Genomic DNA, 22186 nt, shown 5'->3' with positions numbered 1-22186 from the left:
CCATCCACGCCTTTCCCCTCCGATGACCCCTCAACCCATCCAAGCCGTTCCCCTCCGATGACCCCTCAACCCATCCACGCCTTTCCCCTCCGACAGCCTCCCTCCGATGACCCCTCAACCCGTGAACTTCCCGACCCTCTCATGAACTCCCCATCTCATGAACGATGTTGTTTTCTACATTTCTAGTCTTTTTGTTGTTGTTGTTGTGTGTGTTGCTTTTAAAGCACTTTGAGATTCTTTATGTAATAACGAATAGCACTATAAGAGTTTAATAAATTATTATATTGCTGATACCCATCCAATCCTCTCAGTTCTGTACTAGTGCCCCAAAAGGGTAGGATGTAGGAATAGGGGCTAGGGGTTGATTTGGGACACAGATTATGACTCTAAAGCAGGGGTGCCCAGCTGCGGTCTCGGGGGCCACCTGCGGTCCCGGGGGCCACCTGCGGTCCCGGGGGCCACCTGCGGTCCCGGGGGCCATCTGCATGCTGCTTTCCTTACTAACCGTTTAAAGGTGGCCTCAGTGATGTGTCAGAGACGTAGACAGCACAGTGGGTCAATTTACACAACTAAGAGCACTGAAGCACGAGGCTCAACTTGTCCCCTGTTTTGGTGGTTTTTCCATCTCAAATTTCATTGACATTCTCCTCCCGACCAATCAATGGCAAGCTCCTGTCCCTCACGCCTCTACACACACACACAGTTTCCATTCTGTTTCTACAAAGAAATCATGTCCACCAAGCTAGAAGCAACATCACTCTGAAGTGAACACGTGTACGTGCACAGATACCGTGTGTGACTGTGTGAGAGAGAAGTGTTGCATCTCGCTCATCTTAGTATCTGCGGTGTTGCTCGTGGCAACATCATTTCACAGAGTCTAACTTTAAACAACAGACTAATTTTGACCTGGGCCACCAGTGTGTGTGTGTGTACTCTATCCAATCAATTATATTACTTAATCAACTTAGTGCCAGGGGACAAATGAAAACCTGAGCTGTGGACCTCTGTTCTATAAGCCATGATCACATGACCGAAGGCAAAACTATAGTCAACGTCTCGGACTGTTTGGGTTCTCGTACATACTGCACCTTACAGTTACTGTACTTACAAACAGTGGCTGTGTCGCACACAGACCCTGGTAAAGCTATAATGGTGATTGCTGTTAGTCAGTGTGTCAGAAACACCTTACTGACCGTTCATCTATAGACAGAACACTAGTTAGTAAGGTTTCAGAATGACGGTAACTTTCCCAAGTTTCCCCAGAACTCCAACCAGGAAAACAACCTGAATTTTGCAACCCTGGTTGTTAGACTGAATGATCTACAAATACATTAAAACCATGGAATGAGACACAAACCACTAATATAAAAGGGATAGAAAGCTGTTTGACTCTGATTGCAACATAACACATCAAATCAGTATGTGAGAAAGCGATGACAATAGCCACCCATTCTAGATTCCCCCAAGTCCTCCCACTGCCAGAGTTCTAGATTCCCCCAAGTCCTCCCACTGCCAGAGTTCTAGATTCCCCCAAGTCCTCCCACTGCCAGACTTCTAGATTCCCCCAAGTCCTCCCACTGCCAGAGTTCTAGATTCCCCCAAGTCCTCCCACTGCTAGACTTCTAGATTCCCCCAAGTCCTCCCACTGCTAGAGTTCTAGATTCCCCCAGGTCCTCCCACTGCCAGAGTTCTAGATTCCCCCAAGTCCTCCCACTGCTAGACTTCTAGATTCCCCCAAGTCCTCCCACTGCTAGAGTTCTAGATTCCCCCAAGTCCTCCCACTGCCAGAGTTCTAGATTCCCCCAAGTCCTCCCACTGCCAGAGTTCTAGATTCCCCCAAGTCCTCCCACTGCTAGAGTTCTAGATTCCCCCAAGTCCTCCCACTGCTAGAGTTCTAGATTCCCCCAAGTCCTCCCACTGCTAGAGTTCTAGATTCCCCCAAGTCCTCCCACTGCTAGACTTCTAGATTCCCCCCATGAAAACCATCAACTAACATTATTTCAACATTGGGTGCAGGGCATCAACTAGATACACTGTGTGTCTGAAAAGGCACCCTATTCCCTATAAAGTGCACTACTTTTGACCAGAGACCAATGACACCCTATATAGTGCACTACTTTTGACCAGAGACTATGGGGCTTTATATATAGGAAACAGAGTGACATTTCAGACACGCACACAGCCTGACAAATAAAAGTCTCATTTATTAAACACAAGACACCAAGGACAGTTGAACAGTAAAAATTTAAAAACACCAGAAATGGATCAACCATGAGATGCAGCAGGGCCGTGTCCATTCCAGCCTGATCCTAGTTCAGCTGGAGACGCCTTATCCAGGACTACACACCACGGTGAAAATAAAACCCTGCCCGCCTCCAAAATGGCACCCCTATTGCCTATATAGTGCACTACTTAGTCAAAGGCATCCACCACTGAATAGGGTTCCATTTGGAACACATCCACCACTGAATAGGGTTCCATTTGGAACACACCCACCACTGAATAGGGTTCCATTTGGAACACATCCACCACTGAATAGGGTTCCATTTAGAACACATCCACCACTGAATAGGGCTCCATTTGGAACACATCCACCGCTGAATAGGGTTCCATTTGGAACACATCCACCACTGAATAGGGCTCCATTTGGAACACATACACCGCTGAATAGGGTTCCATTTGGAACACATACACCACTGAATAGGGTTCCATTTGGAACACATCCACCGCTGAATAGGGTTCCATTTGGAACACATTCACCATTGAATAGGGTTCCATTTGGAACACATCCACCACTGAATAGGGTTCCATTTGGAACACATCCACCACTGAATAGGGTTCCATTTGGAACACATCCACCACTGAATAGGGTTCCATTTGGAACACATCCACCACTGAATAGGGCTCCATTTGGAACACATCCACCGCTGAATAGGGTTCCATTTGGAACACATCCACCGCTGAATAGGGTTCCATTTGGAACACATCCATAACAACAGATTAATTCAAACAGTTCCTTTCAGAGGACTAGTCTATACAGGACTGATTTGTATCCACATCTCTATACATCACAGTTTTGATGGATTCCTTTATAATGTCCATAAAAATAACAGCGGTAACACGTTGGACAGCGTTGGGCTGGAGAGAGGGAGTCTTACGCTAACCGTATACTATATAGTACATTACAAAATATTCATCAAAATTCAAAAAAAAAAAAAAATGGCAAATGTCCAGTTGACAACAATATACTGTAGTTGGGATTAGAACAAAACATGGGTTTTTCAAAACACAACAGGAATGGTTCAAACTATAAAATGGTTAGATAAAGGTTAGACCCCAAACATTGAAAACACTTGAGACTCCATGACGGTGTGGAACCGGAATGCTTTAGGTTCTAATTGTGAATTCTAAGAGAGAGTGTCGATAGAACTCAACCAGGCACTTCTCAAAGATAGTTTATATAATGAGGGTTCAGTCTTGTAACTAACAGTTCAACGAAGGGGTGAAAAACAGCCGCTCTCAGAAACAGACCGCCCCCATGTCAAAAACATTAGAAAAATATGGGGGTGTTTAGGAAGCCATGTGTGACACTGGACATGTACCATCCACGGGATGAAACACTGTTAAACCCACCAGGGTTGATATCAGAACGGTCCACATTCTCCATTCAACTAGAGGAGGTTGAAGTAACGTTGAGTTGTATAACATGCTTTCCTCACAACCATCACCTGTTATAAAAAACCTCTTATTTAGAAGCTAAATGGCGACACATGAAGCACGAAGTGAAATACTGAATATCCCTTAAGACTGATCACCCCGGCTAGAGGAACTCGATGTTCATTCCAGATCTGCTTTCTGTGACCAGTAAAAAGGCAGAGTAGAATAAAGGTAGTTTTCCCTTTTCCTGAACGGAGCATTTGAAACACACCTAGACACAATGACATGTATAAGATCTATCCCAACGACCAGGGTGGGAGAAGGGGGGGGGGGGGGAAACCAGATGGGAAAGAGAGAGAAAGGGGGGTAGAGAAATAGAATAACTTCCAATAGGGAAAGAGCAGCCACACCCCTGGACCTGGGACACCCTCCCTCAAAATCATGGTGTAAAAACCACAGCCAACAGGGAGAGAGCAGCCACACCCCTGGACCCGGGACACCCTCCCTCAACATCAACCTCATGGTGTAAAAACCACAGCTTCTTAGTACCCTCAAAGAACATTCCAGAAAACAACTATACAAAGTATAAGAACACAGATCTCAGATCTATTCAAAACAACATTTCTCTAAGACTCATGGTGTCTCTAGACAACACACTACAAGGTCTTCTGGATCCTAACCAGGACAGAGTCGTGGTGTCTCTAGACAACACACTACAAGGTCTTCTGGATCCTAACCAGGACAGCCTCATGGTGTCTCTAGACAACACACTACAAGGTCTTCTGGATCCTAACCAGGACAGCCTCATGGTGTCTCTAGACAACACACTACAAGGTCTTCTGGATCCTAACCAGGACAGACTCATGGTGTCTCTAGTCCAGACATTACAAGGTCTTCTGGATCCTAACCAGGACAGCCTCATGGTGTCTCTAGACAACACACTACAAGGTCTTCTGGATCCTAACCAGGACAGACTCATGGTGTCTCTAGACAACACACTACAAGGTCTTCTGGATCCTAACCAGGACAGACTCATGGTGTCTCTAGTCCAGACATTACAAGGTCTTCTGGATCCTAACCAGGACAGCCTCATGGTGTCTCTAGTCCAGACACTACAAGGTCTTGTGGATCCTAACCAGGACAGACTCATGGTGTCTCTAGTCCAGACATTACAAGGTCTTGTGGATCCTAACCAGGACAGCCTCATGGTGTCTCTAGACAACACACTACAAGGTCTTCTGGATCCTAACCAGGACAGCCTCATGGTGTCTCTAGACAACACACTACAAGGTCTTCTGGATCCTAACCAGGACAGCCTCATGGTGTCTCTAGTCCAGACATTACAAGGTCTTCTGGATCCTAACCAGGACAGACTCATGGTGTCTCTAGTCCAGACATTACAAGGTCTTCTGGATCCTAACCAGGACAGACTCATGGTGTCTCTAGACAACACACTACAAGGTCTTCTGGATCCTAACCAGGACAGCCTCATGGTGTCTCTAGTCCAGACATTACAAGGTCTTCTGGATCCTAACCAGGACAGAGTCGTGGTGTCTCATCAACACATGACAAGGTCTTGTGGATCCTAACCAGGACAGACTCATGGTGTCTCTAGTCCAGACATTACAAGGTCTTCTGGATCCTAACCAGGACAGACTCATGGTGTCTCTAGACCAGACATTACACAGTCTTGTGGATCCTAACCAGGACAGACTCATGGTGTCTCTAGTCCAGACACTACAAGGTCTTGTGGATCCTAACCAGGACAGCCTCATGGTGTCTCTAGTCCAGACATTACAAGGTCTTCTGGATCCTAACCAGGACAGACTCATGGTGTCTCTAGTCCAGACAGTGTCTCTAGTCCACACATGACAAGGTCTTCTGGATCCTAACCAGGACAGACTCATGGTGTCTCTAGTCCAGACATGACAAGGTATTCTGGATCCTAACCAGGACAGCCTCATGGTGTCTCATCAACACATTACAAGGTCTTCTGGATCCTAACCAGGACAGCCTCATGGTGTCTCTAGTCCAGACATTACAAGGTCTTGTGGATCCTAACCAGGACAGACTCATGGTGTCTCTAGTCCAGACATTACAAGGTCTTCTGGATCCTAACCAGGACAGACTCATGGTGTCTCTAGTCCAGACATTACAAGGTCTTCTGGATCCTAACCAGGACAGCCTCATGGTGTCTCTAGTCCAGACATTACAAGGTCTTGTGGATCCTAACCAGGACAGCCTCATGGTGTCTCTAGTCCAGACACTACAAGGTCTTCTGGATCCTAACCAGGACAGACTCGTGGTGTCTCATCAACACATGACAAGGTCTTGTGGATCCTAACCAGGACAGACTCATGGTGTCTCTAGTCCAGACACTACAAGGTCTTCTGGATCCTAACCAGGACAGAGTCGTGGTGTCTCATCAACACATGACAAGGTCTTGTGGATCCTAACCAGGACAGACTCATGGTGTCTCTAGTCCAGACATTACAAGGTCTTCTGGATCCTAACCAGGACAGAGTCGTGGTGTCTCATCAACACATGACAAGGTCTTCTGGATCCTAACCAGGACAGCCTCATGGTGTCTCTAGTCCAGACATTACAAGGTCTTCTGGATCCTAACCAGGACAGACTCGTGGTGTCTCCGGTCCACACATGACGCGGTCTTCGTTTTGACCCGGTGTCAGAGAGAACACTGTGTGAACAGTAATGGAACCCCAACGGAACCACATTGTAATTCCGTTGGAACCCTGGGTCTGAACAGACCCTCTCGGGTCACGTTTTGACCCCTCCCTGACCTGCTGCCGTCTGAACACGACAGAGACAACTCATCCTGCCCTCATAGTCGACATTAAAATACTACAGAAATATTGTGCCCCCCAACAGAGTTCATCACATACGTGTCCAATCAAATTAATCTGGGTTCATAGCAAAATACAATAACACCAGTTCAACAACAAAGTCCCGGCCAAGTGATCTGGAGCCCCGGGTGGAGGGGTAGAAACATGAAGGAAACAAACAGATCATTGGTGGAACCCGTTGTTAAGGAAGGAGGGAGGAGGGAGGAGCCAGGGGTGGAGGGGTAGAAACATGAAGAAAACAAACAGATCATTGGTGGAACCCGTTGTTAAGGAAGGAGGGAGGAGCCAGGGGGTGGGGCAAAGGAGGGAGGAGCCGGGGGTGGGGCAAAGGAGGGAGGAGCTGAAGGAGGGCGAGATGGAGCGATAGAAGAATGGAGGGACAGAGAGAGAGAGAGAGAGAGAGAGAGATAGAGGAACGGAGGGACTCAGACGGAGAGAGAGACGAAGCTGTTGTACTGCTGAATGTTCCTCTTCAGGATGTCTGAGCAGGGCCCCAGAACGCGTTCGAACCGCGGGCGGTCCAGCTTCACACACTTCAGAGGGCCGCGGGAGACCACGGTCGCAGCACGGGGGCGGTTCATCAACAGGGCGATCTCACCTGGGACAGACGGGGGAGAGGACAACTATTAGAAACAACACTGGAAGAGAGGACAACTATTAGAAACAACAACACTGGAAGAGAGGACAACTATTAGAAACACTGGAAGAGAGGACAACTATTAGAAACACTGGAAGAGAGGACAACTATTAGAAACAACACTGGAGGAGAGGACAACTATTAGAAACACTGGAAGAGAGGACAACTATTAGAAACACTGGAAGAGAGGACAACTATTAGAAACACTGGAGGAGAGGACAACTATTAGAAACACTGGAAGAGAGGACAACTATTAGAAACAACACTGGAGGAGAGGACAACTATTAGAAACAACACTGGAAGAGAGGACAACTATTAGAAACAACACTGGAGGACAACTATTAGAAACAACAACACTGGAAGAGAGGACAACTATTAGAAACAACAACACTGGAAGAGAGGACAACTATTAGAAACAACAACACTGGAGGAGAGGACAACTATTAGAAACAACAACACTGGAGGAGAGGACAACTATTAGAAACAACAACACTGGAGGAGAGGACAACTATTAGAAACAACAACACTGGAGGAGAGGACAACTATTAGAAACAACAACACTGGAGGAGAGGACAACTATTAGAAACAACACTGGAGGAGAGGACAACTATTAGAAACACTGGAGGAGAGGACAACTATTAGAAACACTGGAGGAGAGGACAACTATTAGAAACAACACTGGAGGAGAGGACAACTATTAGAAACACTGGAGGAGAGGACAACTATTAGAAACAACAACACTGGAGGAGAGGACAACTATTAGAAACAACAACACTGGAGGAGAGGACAACTATTAGAAACAACAACACTGGAGGAGAGGACAACTATTAGAAACAACAACACTGGAAGAGAGGACAACTATTAGAAACACTGGAAGAGAGGACAACTATTAGAAACAACACTGGAGGAGAGGACAACTATTAGAAACAACAACACTGGAGGAGAGGACAACTATTAGAAACAACAACACTGGAGGAGAGGACAACTATTAGAAACAACAACACTGGAGGAGAGGACAACTATTAGAAACAACAACACTGGAAGAGAGGACAACTATTAGAAACAACAACACTGGAAGAGAGGACAACTATTAGAAACAACAACACTGGAGGAGAGGACAACTATTAGAAACAACAACACTGGAGAAGAGGACAACTATTAGAAACAACAACACTGGAGGAGAGGACAACTATTAGAAACAACAACACTGGAAGAGAGGACAACTATTAGAAACACTGGAAGAGAGGACAACTATTAGAAACACTGGAAGAGAGGACAACTATTAGAAACACTGGAAGAGAGGACAACTATTAGAAACACTGGAAGAGAGGACAACTATTAGAAACAACAACACTGGAGGAGAGGACAACTATTAGAAACAACAACACTGGAGGAGAGGACAACTATTAGAAACAACACTGGAGGAGAGGACAACTATTAGAAACAACACTGGAGGAGAGGACAACTATTAGAAACAACAACACTGGAGGAGAGGACAACTATTAGAAACAACAACACTGGAGGAGAGGACAACTATTAGAAACAACAACACTGGAGGAGAGGACAACTATTAGAAACAACAACACTGGAGGAGAGGACAACTATTAGAAACAACAACACTGGAGGAGAGGACAACTATTAGAAACAACAACACTGGAGGAGGGGAAGAAAAGGAACAATGATCCCCACAGCTCCACATCCCCACAGCTCCACATCTTTACCCCCCCCCCCCCCCCAGCTCCACATCCCCACATCTTTACCCCCCCCCCCCAGCTCCACAGCTCCACATCTTTACCCCCCCCCCCAGCTCCACATCCCCACAGCTCCACATCTTTACCCCCCCCCCTCCACATCCCCACAGCTCCACATCTTTACCCCCCCCCCCCCAGCTCCACATCCCCACAGCTCCACATATTTACCCCCCCCCCAGCTCCACATCCCCACAGCTCCACATCTTTACCCCCCCTCCCCCCAGCTCCACATCCCCACAGCTCCACACCCACACACACCCAGCGCCACACCCACACAGCGCCACACCCAGCGCCACACCCAGCTCCACACCTTTACAATCAGGGCGGTTGGTGCCATCATGAAAACTCCCCGTCACATGCCACACACTGACAGCAATGGACCAGGCTATCGAAGGAGACCCCAGATCTGTGACCAGGCTATCGGAGGAGACCCCCGATCTGTGACCAGGCTAACGGAGGAGACCCCCGATCTGTGACCAGGCTACCGGAGGAGACCCCCGATCTGTGACCAGGCTATAAGAGGAGACCCCGATCTGGGACCAGGCTATAAGAGGAGACCCCCGATCTGGGACCAGGCTATAAGAGGAGACCCCCGATCTGGGACCAGGCTATAGAAGGAGACCCCCGATCTGGGACCAGTCTATAGAAGGAGACCACTGATCTGGGACCAGGCTATAGAAGGAGACAACAGATCTGGGACCAGGCTATAGGAGGAGACCCCTGATCTGGGACCAGGCTATAGGAGGAGACCACTGATCTGGGACCAGGCTATAGAAGGAGACCACTGATCTGGGACCAGGCTAGCGGATCTCCACTACTGAGGTTGTCCAGTCAGTCCACTCACCAAAATAGTCGGAGGGCCCCAGTCTGCCCACCTCCACAAACTCTTCATTCTCTGACCGTCTCTGGAGCACAGCCGCTGAACCCTGAACACACACAGGAAGAGAAAAACTCAGGAACAAAAAAAGCAGATAACCCCAGAATGACCTGTGAGGGTGAGAGGGCACAACACAGCCCAAAGTTGAGGTGAAAAGATGGTGATACCTTGTTGATGCCGTTTCCCTGAGAGAGAGAGAGAGAGAGACAGAGAGAGAGACAGAGAGAGAGACAGAGAGAGAGACAGAGAGAGAGACAGAGAGAGAGACAGAGAGAGAGACAGAGACAGAGACAGAGAGACAGACAGAGAGACAGACAGAGAGACAGACAGAGACAGAACTCCCAAGCTCTTAACACGGAAAACAAAAGTGTACAAGTTGAAAGACGGCATCTAGAAATAAAACACTACAGAACAGGTTTGGCGTAACATATTTCCCATCAGATATTCAAGGTGCTTCTTCTCTGGTCTAACGATACAGGAAGAGAAAAGTAAACCTACACCTCTATTCTCAAGGAAACTAACTGGCTCCCGAGGGGCGGCAGCGGTCGAAGGCCCTGCATCTCAGTGGTAGAGTCACTACAGACCCTGGTTCCAATCCAGACTGTATCACAGAGGTCTAAGACCCTGCATCTCAGTACTAGAAGAGTCACTACAGTCCCTGGTTCTCAGTACTAGAGGAGTCACTACAGTCCCTGGTTCTCAGTTCTAGAGGAGTCATTACAGGCCCTGGTTCTCAGTACTAGAGGAGTCACTACAGTCCCTGGTTCTCAGTTCTAGAGGAGTCACTACAGGCCCTGGTTCTCAGTACTAGAGGAGTCACTACAGGCCCTGGTTCTCAGTTCTAGAGGAGTCACTACAGTCCCTGGTTCTCAGTTCTAGAGGAGTCACTACAGTCCCTGGTTCCAGTCCAGGCTGTATCACAACCGGCCGTGGTTGGGAGTTCCATAGGGCGGAGCACAATTGGCCCAGCGTCGTCCGGATCTGGCCGGGGTATTCCCTGGTAGGCCGTCATTGTAAATAAGACATTTGTTCTTAACCGACTTGCCTAGTTAAATAGAAGGTTAAATACAATCCAAAAAGACAGCCAGCATTAATGCAGAGATAATCCTACCTCCAGGATGATGAAGAACTCATCTCCAGGTTCACCCTGAACCACGATCTTCTGTCCATCTTCAAACTGAACGTTCTCCAGAGAATCAGCTACCGTCAGCCTCTCCCACTTGTCCAGAGACTCTGTAGAGGACCACATACTAAAGTCAGCCTCTCCCACTTGTCCAGAGACTCTGTAGAGGACCACATACTAAAGTCAGCCTCTCCCACTTGTCCAGAGACTCTGTAGAGGACCACACACTAAAGTCAGCCTCTCCCACTTGTCCAGACTCTGTAGAGGACCACATACTAAAGTCAGCCTCTCCCACTTGTCCAGAGACTCTGTAGAGGACCACACACTAAAGTCAGCCTCTCCCGCTTGTCCAGAGACTCTGTAGAGGATCACATACTAAAGTCAGCCTCTCCCACTTGTCCAGAGACTCTGTAGAGGATCACATACTAAAGTCAGCCTCTCCCACTTGTCCAGAGACTCTGTAGAGGACCACACACTAAAGTCAGCCTCTCCCACTTGTCCAGAGACTCTGTAGAGGACCACACACTAAAGTCAGCCTCTCCCACTTGTCCAGAGACTCTGTAGAGGACCACACACTAAAGTCAGCCTCTCCCACTTGTCCAGACTCTGTAGAGGACCACATACTAAAGTCAGCATCTCCCACTTGTCCAGACTCCGTAGAGGACCACATACTAAAGTCAGCCTCTCCCACTTGTCCAGAGACTCCGTAGAGGATCACATACTAAAGTCAGCCTCTCCCACTTGTCCAGAGACTCTGTAGAGGATCACATACTAAAGTCAGCCTCTCCCACTTGTCCAGAGACTCTGTAGAGGACCACATACTAAAGTCAGCCTCTCCCACTTGTCCAGAGACTCTGTAGAGGACCACATACTAAAGTCAGCCTCTCCCACTTGTCCAGAGACTCTGTAGAGGACCACACACTAAAGTCAGCCTCTCCCACTTGTCCAGAGACTCTGTAGAGGACCACAGACACACACTAAAGTCAGCCTCTCCCACTTGTCCAGACTCTGTAGAGGACCACATACTAAAGTCAGCATCTCCCACTTGTCCAGACTCTGTAGAGGACCACATACTAAAGTCAGCCTCTCCCACTTGTCCAGAGACTCTGTAGAGGATCACATACTAAAGTCAGCCTCTCCCACTTGTCCAGAGACTCTGTAGAGGACCACATACTAAAGTCAGCCTCTCCCACTTGTCCAGAGACTCTGTAGAGGACCACATACTAAAGTCAGCCTCTCCCACTTGTCCAGAGACTCTGTAGAGGACCACATACTAAAGTCAGCCTCTCCCACTTGTCCAGAGACTCTGTAGAGGACCACAGACTAAAGTCAGCCTCTCCCACTTGTCCAGAGACTCTGTAGAGGATCACATACTAAAGTCAGCCTCTCCCACTTGTCCAGAGACTCTGTAGAGGATCACATACTAAAGTCAGCCTCTCCCACTTGTCCAGAGACTCTGTAGAGGACCACACACTAAAGTCAGCCTCTCCCACTTGTCCAGAGACTCTGTAGAGGACCACATACTAAAGTCAGCCTCTCCCACTTGTCCAGACTCTGTAGAGGACCACATACTAAAGTCAGCATCTCCCACTTGTCCAGACTCTGTAGAGGACCACATACTAAAGTCAGCATCTCCCACTTGTCCAGACTCTGTAGAGGACCACATACTAAAGTCAGCCTCTCCCACTTGTCCAGAGACTCTGTAGAGGATCACATACTAAAGTCAGCCTCTCCCACTTGTCCAGAGACTCTGTAGAGGACCACATACTAAAGTCAGCCTCTCCCACTTGTCCAGAGACTCTGTAGAGGACCACATACTAAAGTCAGCCTCTCCCACTTGTCCAGAGACTCTGTAGAGGACCACATACTAAAGTCAGCCTCTCCCACTTGTCCAGAGACTCTGTAGAGGACCACAGACTAAAGTCAGCCTCTCCCACTTGTCCAGAGACTCTGTAGAGGATCACATACTAAAGTCAGCCTCTCCCACTTGTCCAGAGACTCTGTAGAGGATCACATACTAAAGTCAGCCTCTCCCACTTGTCCAGAGACTCTGTAGAGGACCACACACTAAAGTCAGCCTCTCCCACTTGTCCAGAGACTCTGTAGAGGACCACATACTAAAGTCAGCCTCTCCCACTTGTCCAGACTCTGTAGAGGACCACATACTAAAGTCAGCATCTCCCACTTGTCCAGACTCTGTAGAGGACCACATACTAAAGTCAGCCTCTCCCACTTGTCCAGAGACTCTGTAGAGGATCACATACTAAAGTCAGCCTCTCCCACTTGTCCAGAGACTCTGTAGAGGATCACATACTAAAGTCAGCCTCTCCCACTTGTCCAGAGACTCTGTAGAGGACCACATACTAAAGTCAGCCTCTCCCACTTGTCCAGAGACTCTGTAGAGGACCACATACTAAAGTCAGCCTCTCCCACTTGTCCAGAGACTCTGTAGAGGACCACACACTAAAGTCAGCCTCTCCCACTTGTCCAGAGACTCTGTAGAGGACCACAGACACACACTAAAGTCAGCCTCTCCCACTTGTCCAGAGACTCAGTAGAGGACCACAGACACATACTAAAGTCAGCCTCTCCCACTTGTCCAGAGACTCAGTAGAGGACCACAGACACATACTAAAGTCAGCTTCTCCCACTTGTCCAGAGACTCTGTAGAGGACCACAGACACACACTAAAGTCAGCCTCTCCCACTTGTCCAGAGACTCTGTAGAGGATCACACACTAAAGTCAGCCTCTCCCACTTGTCCAGACTCTGTAGAGGACCACAGACACACACTAAATTCAGCCTCTCCCACTTGTCCAGAGACTATGTAGAGGATCACACACTAAAGTCAGCCTCTCCCACTTGTCCAGACTCTGTAGAGGACCACAGACACACACTAAAGTCAGCCTCTCCCACTTGTCTAGGGAATTTGTAGCTGGCAGATGTTGATACACACACTGGCCACAGGGTGGCGCCACACAACACCACTCACTCAACAACACAGCAGAGGGGGAATGACAGGAAAGATCACAGGCTGGGTTTGTTTGTAGCAACTCGATTCCATACATAGCCACCTACACTAAATAGGTAGGTAGGTAGGTAAATAGGTAGGTAAATAGGTAAATAAATAGGTAGGTAAATAGGTAAATAAATAGGTAGGTAAATAGGTAAATAAATAGGTAGGTAGGTGAATAGGTAGGTAAATAGGTGGGTAGGTAAATAGGTAGGTAAATAGGTGGGTAGGTAAATAGGTAGGTAAATAGGTGGGTAGGTAAATAGGTAGGTAAATAGGTAGGTAGGTAAATAGGTAGGTAGGTAAATAGGTGGGTAGGTAAATAGGTGGGTAGGTAAATAGGTAAATAAATAGGTAGGTAGGTAAATAGGTAAATAGGTAGGTAGGTAGGTAAATAGGTAGGTAGGTAGGTAAATAGGTAGGTAGGTAAATAGGTAGGTAAATAGGTAGGTAAATAGGTAGGTAAATAGGTAGGTAAATAGGTAGGTAAATAGGTAGGTAAATAGGTAGGTAGGTAAATAGGTAGGTAGGTAAATAGGTAGGTAGGTAAATAGGTAGGTAGGTAAATAGGTGGGTAGGTAAATAGGTAAATAAATAGGTAGGTAGGTAAATAGGTGGGTAGGTAAATAGGTAAATAAATAGGTAGGTAGGTAAATAGGTGGGTAGGTAAATAGGTAGGTAAATAAATAGGTAGGTAGGTAAATAGGTAGGTAGGTAAATAGGTAAATAGGTAGGTAGGTAGGTAGGTAAATAGGTAGGTAGGTAGGTAGGTAAATGGGTAGGTAAATAGGTAGGTAGGTAGGTAAATATGTAGGTAAATAGGTAGGTAAATATGTAGGTAGGTAGGTGGGTAAATAGGTAGGTGGGTAAATAGGTAGGTAGGTAAATATGTAGGTAGGTAGGTAAATATGTAGGTAGGTAGGTAAATATGTAGGTAGGTAGGTAAATATGTAGGTAGGTAGGTAAATATGTAGGTAGGTAGGTAAATATGTAGGTAGGTAGGTAAATATGTAGGTAGGTAGGTAAATATGTAGGTAGGTAGGTAAATATGTAGGTAGGTAGGTAAATATGTAGGTAGGTAGGTAAATATGTAGGTAGGTAGGTAAATATGTAGGTAGGTAGGTAAATAGGTAGGTAGGTAGGTAAATAGGTAGGTAGGTAGGTAAATAGGTAGGTAAATAGGTAGGTAGGTAGGTAAATATGTAGGTAAATATGTAGGTAGGTAAATATGTAGGTAGGTAGGTAGGTAGGTAAATAGGTAGGTAGGTAAATATGTAGGTAGGTAAATATGTAGGTAGGTAGGTAAATATGTAGGTAGGTAGGTAAATATGTAGGTAGGTAGGTAAATAGGTAGGTAGGTAAATAGGTAGGTAGGTAGGTAAATAGGTAGGTAGGTAAATAGGTAGGTAAATAGGTAGGTAGGTAAATAGGTGGGTAGGTAAATAGGTAGGTAAATAGGTAAATAAATAGGTAGGTAGGTAAATAGGTAGGTAGGTAAATAGGTAGGTAAATAGGTAGGTAGGTAGGTAAATAGGTAGGTAGGTAAATAGGTGGGTAGGTAAATAGGTAGGTAGGTAAATAGGTAAATAAATAGGTAGGTAGGTAGGTAAATAGGTAGGTAGGTAAATAGGTAGGTAAATAGGTAAATAGGTAGGTAGGTAAATAGGTAGGTAGGTAGGTAAATAGGTAGGTAGGTAAATATGTAGGTAGGTAGGTAAATATGTAGGTAGGTAGGTAAATATGTAGGTAGGTAGGTAAATAGGTAGGTAGGTAGGTAAATATGTAGGTAGGTAGGTAAATAGGTAGGTAGGTAAATAGGTAGGTAGGTAAATAGGTAGGTAGGTAAATAGGTAGGTAGGTAAATAGGTAGGTAGGTAGGTAGGTAGGAAAATAGGTAGGTAGGTAAATAGGTGGGTAGGTAAATAGGTAGGTAAATAGGTAAATAAATAGGTAGGTAGGTAGGTAAATAGGTAGGTAGGTAAATAGGTAGGTAGGTAAATAGGTAGGTAAATAGGTAGGTAAATAGGTAGGTAAATAGGTAAATAGGTAGGTAAATAGGTAAATAGGTAGGTAGGTAAATAGGTAGGTAGGTAAATAGGTGGGTAGGTAAATAGGTGGGTAGGTAGGTAGGTAAATAGGTAGGTAGGTAAATAGGTAGGTAGGTAAATAGGTGGGTAGGTAAATAGGTAAATAAATAGGTAGGTAGGTAAATAGGTAGGTAGGTAGGTAAATAGGTAGGTAGGTAAATAGGTAGGTAGGTAAATAGGTAGGTAAATAGGTAGGTAGGTAAATAGGTAGGTAGGTAAATAGGTAGGTAAATAGGTAGGTAGGTAAATAGGTAGGTAAATAGGTAGGTAAATAGGTAGGTAGGTAAATAGGTGGGTAGGTAAATAGGTAAATAAATAGGTAGGTAGGTAAATAGGTGGGTAGGTAAATAGGTAGGTAAATAAATAGGTAGGTAGGTAAATAGGTAGGTAGGTAAATAGGTAGGTAGGTAAATAGGTAGGTAGGTAAATAGGTAGGTAGGTAAATAGGTAGGTAGGTAGGTAAATAGGTAGGTAGGTAGGTAAATAGGTAGGTAGGTAGGTAAATAGGTAGGTAGGTAGGTAAATAGGTAGGTAAATAGGTAGGTAAATAGGTAGGTAGGTAAATATGTAGGTAAATAGGTAGGTAAATATGTAGGTAGGTAGGTGGGTAAATAGGTAGGTGGGTAAATAGGTAGGTGGGTAAATAGGTAGGTGGGTAAATAGGTAGGTAGGTAAATATGTAGGTAGGTAGGTAAATATGTATGTAGGTAGGTAAATATGTATGTAGGTAGGTAAATATGTAGGTAAGTAGGTAAATATGTAGGTAGGTAGGTAAATATGTAGGTAAGTAGGTAAATATGTAGGTAGGTAGGTAAATATGTAGGTAGGTAGGTAAATATGTAGGTAGGTAGGTAAATATGTAGGTAGGTAGGTAAATATGTAGGTAGGTAGGTAAATATGTAGGTAGGTAGGTAAATATGTAGTTAGGTAGGTAAATATGTAGGTAGGTAGGTAAATAGGTAGGTAGGTAAATAGGTAGGTAGGTAGGTAAATAGGTAGGTAGGTAAATATGTAGGTAGGTAGGTAAATATGTAGGTAGGTAAATAGGTAGGTAGGTAAATAGGTAGGTAGGTAAATAGGTAGGTAAATATGTAGGTAGGTAAATATGTAGGTAGGTAGGTAAATATGTAGGTAGGTAGGTAAATAGGTAGGTAGGTAAATAGGTAGGTAGGTAAATAGGTAGGTAGGTAAATAGGTAGGTAGGTAGGTAGGTAAATAGGTAGGTAGGTAAATAGGTAGGTAGGTAAATAGGTGGGTAGGTAAATAGGTAGGTAGGTAAATAGGTAAATAAATAGGTAGGTAGGTAGGTAAATAGGTAGGTAAATAGGTAGGTAGGTAAATAGGTAGGTAGGTAAATAGGTGGGTAGGTAAATAGGTAGGTAGGTAAATAGGTAAATAAATAGGTAGGTAGGTAAATAGGTAGGTAGGTAAATAGGTAGGTAGGTAAATATGTAGGTAGGTAGGTAAATATGTAGGTAGGTAGGTAAATAGGTAGGTAGGTAGGTAAATAGGTAGGTAGGTAGGTAAATAGGTAGGTAGGTAGGTAAATAGGTAGGTAGGTAGGTAAATAGGTAGGTAGGTAAATAGGTAGGTAGGTAAATAGGTAGGTAGGTAAATAGGTAGGTAGGTAAATAGGTAGGTAGGTAAATAGGTAAATAGGTAAATAGGTAGGTAGGTAAATAGGTAGGTAGGTAAATAGGTAGGTAGGTAGGTAAATAGGTAGGTAAATAGGTAGGTAGGTAAATAGGTAGGTAGGTAAATAGGTAGGTAAATAGGTAAATAGGTAGGTAAATAGGTAAATAGGTAGGTAGGTAGGTAAATAGGTAGGTAGGTAGGTAAATAGGTAGGTAGGTAAATAGGTAGGTAGGTAAATAGGTAGGTAGGTAAATAGGTAGGTAAATAGGTAGGTAAATAGGTAAATAAATAGGTAGGTAAATAGGTAAATAAATAGGTAGGTAAATAGGTAAATAAATAGGTAGGTAGGTAAATAGGTAAATAGGTAGGTAAATAGGTAGGTAGGTAAATAGGTAGGTAAATAGGTAGGTAGGTAAATAGGTAGGTAGGTAAATAGGTGGGTAGGTAAATAGGTGGGTAGGTAAATAGGTAAATAAATAGGTAGGTAAATAGGTGGGTAGGTAAATAGGTAGGTAGGTAAATAGGTAGGTAGGTAGGTAAATAGGTAGGTAGGTAAATAGGTAGGTAGGTAAATAGGTAGGTAAATAGGTAGGTAGGTAAATAGGTAGGTAAATAGGTAGGTAGGTAAATAGGTAGGTAAATAGGTAAATAGGTAGGTAGGTAAATAGGTGGGTAGGTAAATAGGTGGGTAGGTAAATAGGTAAATAAATAGGTAGGTAAATAGGTGGGTAGGTAAATAGGTAAATAAATAGGTAGGTAGGTAAATAGGTAGGTAGGTAAATAGGTAGGTAGGTAAATAGGTAGGTAGGTAAATAGGTGGGTAGGTAAATAGGTGGGTAGGTAAATAGGTGGGTAGGTAAATAGGTAAATAAATAGGTAGGTAGGTAAATAGGTGGGTAGGTAAATAGGTAAATAAATAGGTAGGTAAATAGGTAGGTAGGTAAATAGGTAGGTAGGTAAATAGGTAGGTAAATATGTAGGTAGGTAGGTAAATATGTAGGTAGGTAGGTAAATAGGTAGGTGGGTAAATAGGTAGGTAGGTAAATAGGTAAATAGTTGGGTAGGTAAATAGGTGGGTAGGTAAATAGGTAAATAAATAGGTAGGTAAATAGGTGGGTAGGTAAATAGGTAAATAAATAGGTAGGTAGGTAAATAGGTAGGTAGGTAAATAGGTAGGTAGGTAAATAGGTGGGTAGGTAAATAGGTGGGTAGGTAAATAGGTGGGTAGGTAAATAGGTAAATAAATAGGTAGGTAGGTAAATAGGTGGGTAGGTAAATAGGTAAATAAATAGGTAGGTAGGTAAATAGGTAGGTAGGTAAATAGGTAGGTAGGTAAATAGGTAGGTAAATATGTAGGTAGGTAGGTAAATATGTAGGTAGGTAGGTAGGTAAATAGGTAGGTGGGTAAATAGGTAGGTAGGTAAATATGTAGGTAGGTAGGTAAATATGTAGGTAGGTAGGTAAATATGTAGGTAGGTAGGTAAATATGTAGGTAGGTAAATATGTAGGTAGGTAAATATGTAGGTAGGTAAATATGTAGGTAGGTAGGTAAATATGTAGGTAGGTAGGTAAATATGTAGGTAGGTAGGTAAATATGTAGGTAGGTAGGTAAATATGTAGGTAGGTAGGTAAATAGGTAGGTAGGTAGGTAAATAGGTAGGTAGGTAAATAGGTAGGTAGGTAAATAGGTAGGTAGGTAGGTAAATAGGTAGGTAGGTAAATATGTAGGTAGGTAAATATGTAGGTAGGTAGGTAAATATGTAGGTAGGTAGGTAAATAGGTAGGTAGGTAGGTAAATAGGTAGGTAGGTAGGTAAATAGGTAGGTAGGTAGGTAAATAGGTAGGTAGGTAGGTAAATAGGTAGGTAGGTAAATAGGTAGGTAGGTAAATATGTAGGTAGGTAGGTAAATAGGTAGATAGGTAAATAGGTAGGTAGGTAAATAGGTAGGTAGGTAAATAGGTAGGTAGGTAGGTAGGTAAATAGGTAGGTAGGTAGGTAAATAGGTAGGTAGGTAAATAGGTGGGTAGGTAAATAGGTAGGTAAATAGGTAGGTAGGTAGGTAGGTAGGTAGGTAGGTAAATAGGTAGGTAGGTAAATAGGTAGGTAGGTAAATAGGTAGGTAGGTAAATAGGTAGGTAAATAGGTAGGTAGGTAGGTAGGTAGGTAAATAGGTAGGTAGGTAAATAGGTGGGTAGGTAAATAGGTAGGTAGGTAAATAGGTAAATAAATAGGTAGGTAGGTAAATAGGTAGGTAGGTAAATAGGTAGGTAGGTAAATAGGTAAATAGGTAGGTAAATAGGTAAATAGGTAGGTAGGTAAATAGGTAGGTAGGTAGGTAAATAGGTAGGTAGGTAAATAGGTAGGTAGGTAGGTAAATAGGTAGGTAGGTAGGTAAATAGGTAGGTAGGTAGGTAAATATGTAGGTAGGTAGGTAAATATGTAGGTAGGTAGGTAAATATGTAGGTAGGTAGGTAAATATGTAGGTAGGTAGGTAAATATGTAGGTAGGTAGGTAAATATGTAGGTAGGTAGGTAAATAGGTAGGTAGGTAAATAGGTAGGTAGGTAGGTAGGTAAATAGGTAGGTAGGTAAATAGGTAGGTAGGTAAATAGGTAGGTAGGTAAATAGGTAGGTAGGTAAATAGGTAGGTAGGTAAATAGGTAGGTAGGTAAATAGGTAGGTAAATAGGTAGGTAGGTAAATAGGTAGGTAGGTAAATAGGTAAATAGGTAGGTAGGTAAATAGGTGGGTAGGTAAATAGGTAGGTAAATAAATAGGTAGGTAGGTAGGTAAATAGGTAAATAGGTAGGTAAATAGGTAGGTAAATAGGTAAATAGGTAGGTAAATAGGTAAATAGGTAGGTAAATAGGTAGGTAAATAGGTAGGTAAATAGGTAGGTAAATAAATAGGTAGGTAGGTAAATAGGTAAATAGGTAGGTAAATAGGTAGGTAAATAGGTAGGTAAATAGGTAGGTAAATAGGTAGGTAAATAGGTAGGTAAATAGGTAGGTAAATAGGTAAATAGGTAGGTAAATAGGTAAATAGGTAGGTAGGTAAATAGGTAGGTAGGTAAATATGTAGGTAGGTAGGTAAATATGTAGGTAGGTAGGTAAATAGGTAGGTAGGGTAGGTAGGTAAGGTAGGTATGTAGGTAGGTAGGTAAATATGTAGGTAGGTAGGTAAATATGTAGGTAGGTAGGTAAATATGTAGGTAGGTAGGTAAATATGTAGGTAGGTAGGTAAATAGGTAGGTAGGTAAATAGGTAGGTAGGTAAATAGGTAGGTAGGTAAATAGGTGTAAATAGGTAGGTAAATAGGTAGGTAGGTAAATAGGTAGGTAGGTAAATAGGTAAATACGTAGGTAGGTAAATAGGTGGGTAGGTAAATAGGTAGGTAAATAAATAGGTAGGTAGGTAGGTAAATAGGTAAATAGGTAGGTAAATAGGTAGGTAAATAGGTAAATAGGTAGGTAAATAGGTAAATAGGTAGGTAAATAGGTAGGTAAATAAATAGGTAGGTAGGTAAATAGGTAAATAGGTAGGTAAATAGGTAGGTAAATAGGTAGGTAAATAGGTAGGTAAATAGGTAAATATGTAGGTAAATAGGTAGGTAAATAGGTAAATAGGTAGGTAGGTAAATAGGTAGGTAGGTAAATAGGTAGGTAGGTAAATAGGTAGGTAGGTAAATATGTAGGTAGGTAGGTAAATATGTAGGTAGGTAGGTAAATATGTAGGTAGGTAGGTAAATATGTAGGTAGGTAGGTAAATAGGTAGGTAGGTAAATAGGTAGGTAGGTAAATATGTAGGTAGGTAGGTAAATAGGTGGGTAAATAGGTAAATAGGTAGGTAAATAGGTAAATAGGTAGGTAAATAGGTAGGTAGGTAAATAGGTAGGTAGGTAGGTAAATAGGTAGGTAGGTAGGTAAATAGGTAGGTAGGTAAATAGGTAGGTAGGTAAATAGGTAGGTAGGTAAATAGGTAGGTAGGTAAATAGGTAGGTAGGTAAATCGGTAGGTAGGTAAATCGGTAGGTAGGTAAATAGGTAGGTAGGTAAATAGGTAGGTAGGTAAGTAGGCAGGTAAATAGGTAGGTAGGTAGGTAAATAGGTAGGTAGGTAAATAGGTAGGTAGGTAAATATGTAGGTAGGTAGGTAAATATGTAGGTAGGTAGGTAAATAGGTAGGTAGGTAAATAGGTGGGTAGGTAAATAGGTGGGTAGGTAAATAGGTGGGTAGGTAAATAGGTAAATAAATAGGTAGGTAGGTAAATAGGTGGGTAGGTAAATAGGTAAATAAATAGGTAGGTAAATAGGTAGGTAGGTAAATAGGTAGGTAGGTAAATAGGTAGGTAAATATGTAGGTAGGTAGGTAAATATGTAGGTAGGTAGGTAAATAGGTAGGTGGGTAAATAGGTAGGTAGGTAAATAGGTAGGTAGGTAAATAGGTAGGTAGGTAAATAGGTGGGTAGGTAAATAGGTAAATAAATAGGTAGGTAAATAGGTGGGTAGGTAAATAGGTAAATAAATAGGTAGGTAGGTAAATAGGTA

The 22186-nt window shown here is 43.7% G+C and overlaps 1 protein-coding gene across 2 annotated transcripts in view; it reads right to left on the bottom strand.

Moving 5' to 3' along the window:
* Positions 1-6887: 6887 nt before the first annotated feature.
* Positions 6888-22186, bottom strand: part of LOC139421650 (cAMP-dependent protein kinase type I-alpha regulatory subunit) — a 28867-nt gene continuing 13568 nt past the window's right edge. For both annotated transcript variants that reach the window (XM_071172735.1, XM_071172736.1), the window contains exons 9-11: positions 10898-11019; positions 9754-9835; positions 6888-7119 (exon numbers count right to left, since the gene is read on the bottom strand). In XM_071172735.1, the coding sequence (XP_071028836.1) occupies positions 6947-7119; positions 9754-9835; positions 10898-11019 (377 nt within the window). In that variant the 3' untranslated portion in view covers positions 6888-6946. The remainder of the gene's footprint in view (positions 7120-9753; positions 9836-10897; positions 11020-22186) is intronic.

The sequence above is a fragment of the Oncorhynchus clarkii genome, chromosome 12 (assembly GCF_045791955.1).
Source record: "Oncorhynchus clarkii lewisi isolate Uvic-CL-2024 chromosome 12, UVic_Ocla_1.0, whole genome shotgun sequence".
NCBI lineage: Eukaryota > Metazoa > Chordata > Actinopteri > Salmoniformes > Salmonidae > Oncorhynchus > Oncorhynchus clarkii.
The sequence above is the reverse complement of the archived record's forward strand: the minus strand, read 5'-3'. Positions and strand labels throughout refer to the sequence as shown.